This window comes from Galeopterus variegatus, unplaced genomic scaffold (assembly GCF_000696425.1).
Source record: "Galeopterus variegatus unplaced genomic scaffold, G_variegatus-3.0.2 Scaffold7446, whole genome shotgun sequence".
Lineage (NCBI taxonomy): Eukaryota > Metazoa > Chordata > Mammalia > Dermoptera > Cynocephalidae > Galeopterus > Galeopterus variegatus.
This window is the reverse complement of record NW_007733557.1, coordinates 97,784-99,974: the sequence shown is the minus strand read 5'-3', so window position 1 is coordinate 99,974 and position 2,191 is coordinate 97,784. Positions and strand designations below refer to the sequence as shown.

At 36.1% G+C, this 2,191-nt stretch overlaps 1 protein-coding gene across 1 annotated transcript in view; it reads left to right on the top strand.

Annotated features, from left to right (window-relative positions):
• BUB1 (BUB1 mitotic checkpoint serine/threonine kinase) overlaps window positions 1-2,191 on the top strand; it is a gene marked incomplete at its 5' end in the record, with an annotated part of 41,048 nt that overhangs the window by 8,227 nt on the left and 30,630 nt on the right. The window contains one exon of the mRNA XM_008591964.1: window positions 1,574-1,833. Within this exon, the coding sequence (XP_008590186.1) occupies window positions 1,574-1,833 (260 nt within the window). The remainder of the gene's footprint in view (window positions 1-1,573; window positions 1,834-2,191) is intronic.

Genomic DNA, 2,191 nt, shown 5'->3' with positions numbered 1-2,191 from the left:
TAGTGTTATAGATTTCTGAACTTCTTTGGAAATCAGGGACACACAACCCCTAGCTCCTCCAATGAGTATTGTGGGTGTTAGAATTCCTTTACTTTCGTTTTGGTGAGGTTTTAGGATGGAGTCAATGATAAAGCACACATTTAAGCCACTGTCTTTAACCAGAAGCCTCCCTTTATGGAACTTATTTCTGTGTATGGGTAGAATAAGGCTATATTTTTCAAATTAATTGCCAGTTGTTCCTAAATCATTTACTCACCAGCTCAGCCTTTCCCCATGGATTTAAAATATCCTTTCTGCAGCTGGCCGGTTAGCTCAGTTGGTTAGAGCACAGCCTTGTAATACCAAGGTCATGGGTTCAGATCCCCATACTGACCAGCTACCCCCCCCCCCTCAAAAAAGTAAAATACCTTTTCTGAGTGGTGTGGGGGAGGGGGGAGGGGGAGGGAGGTCAGGGATTAATTTGATGGGGGACACGGGATAATCGCAATTTGTGGTAATGGACATGCTGATAGTATTGATCTAGCCATCACATCTTGGGCACAAGTCACAGTCAGATTTGTACCCCATGACTATTCATAACCAATAAAATTTAAAAAACAAAATAAAATATCTTTACTACATACTAAGTTTATATGTATGTAAGATCCATTCTAAAATATCTATATCTTTGTTTTGGTCGATAGGTCTCTTTTTTTTTTTTTTTAATAGGGCTCTTCTTGATTATTCCATATTGTATATTTACTACAGCTTTCTTGTACATTTTGATATCTGGTAGAAAAAGTCTCTGATTATTCTTGTTCAAAATATTTTTTCATAATTGAATATTTTGATTATTTTTAATCTTTACTAATTTGGTAGGTAAGAAAATGGCATAGGTCATTTTAAGTTATATTTTTTGATAACTTGTGAGGATGGACGTTTTATATTTTTCCATTTGTCTGTAAAATAACTATTCTTGCCTTAGATGTTTGGTGTTTTTCTTAATAATTTGTAAGAATATTTTTATATGGTGAGGAATTAACCCTTCTATCTTTTAACTTTGTAACATTAAAGTATACCATTATAGTCTTAGATGTGAGTAGCAAAGCAAAGATTGTAAGTTAAGAGTTTGTTGTCCTTCCCATTATGAGCCATGCTTTAGTGGCAGTTATTACTGTAGTGTATATTAAAGTTTCCTATTTATTAAAAATAAAATGGCTATCAAGGGTATTTTAATGGAAGGAACACCATTATGAGCATTTGATAATATTGATTTGTTGGTCTTTTCCTAAAATTAAGTAGAGAGAATAAAACAATTCTTAAATACGGGTACAACCATACTGACTGGTTATTTTAGTACCTAAAAATTTGAGCTGCCAGTTGTGTCTGTGGTTAAGAACCTACAAAGAGTGTAGAGTGGTCTTTTTGTTATTGATTGTTCATTTTAGGATGCCTCAAGAGGTAAGGGGATCCTTCAAGGGGAAAGGAATCTACTGAAGACAGATGCCATGCTTTGAAAAGCTGTAGTGCCTGATTAGTAATATCCTGGACTTCATGGTTTTGTTTTTGTTTTTTTGTTTGCTTAACATGAAAGGTTAATTCAGCATGTATGGGGCCAAGTGTAGGCTCCCAGGAGGAATTGAGAGTTCCGTGTCTTCCAGCCATGGATCAGCAGACCTCAAAGAACATGGGGGAGAACTCCAGAGCAGCACCTACCATTGCTCCCCTTATGACAAATGCTATTACTGCTGCTTTGGAGTCCCCAGCCATCGGCCAGAGCATAGCTCCTCCAGTTCCTTTGACAGCCCAGCCAGTGACAAACTCCATGTATACAGTGGCCAGAAAAGATGACAGGTAAGCCAGAGGTAGTCCTAGAGATGAAAGTGATGTGAATGACGTCTGTTAGCTTTTTTTAATATGATCTGCATTATCAAAAGCAGTATGTAAAAGACGAATGACTCCCACTTTTAAAAATGATTTTTAGATAGGTATGTTGTTGAAAAGCAAATTACCAAAACATTGGCTCCAAATCTTTCAGACTTACTTATTCCGTGCTTCTTATAGAATATTTGTTTTACTTTACACTTGAATTAAAAAATTTTAATATCCCGAAACTCACCAATCTCTTTGTAACTGAAGAATATGCAGCTGTTAAACTGAAATTGACTTTGCTTACTGGCTTTGAGTGATTACCTGCAGGGATTATTAATAT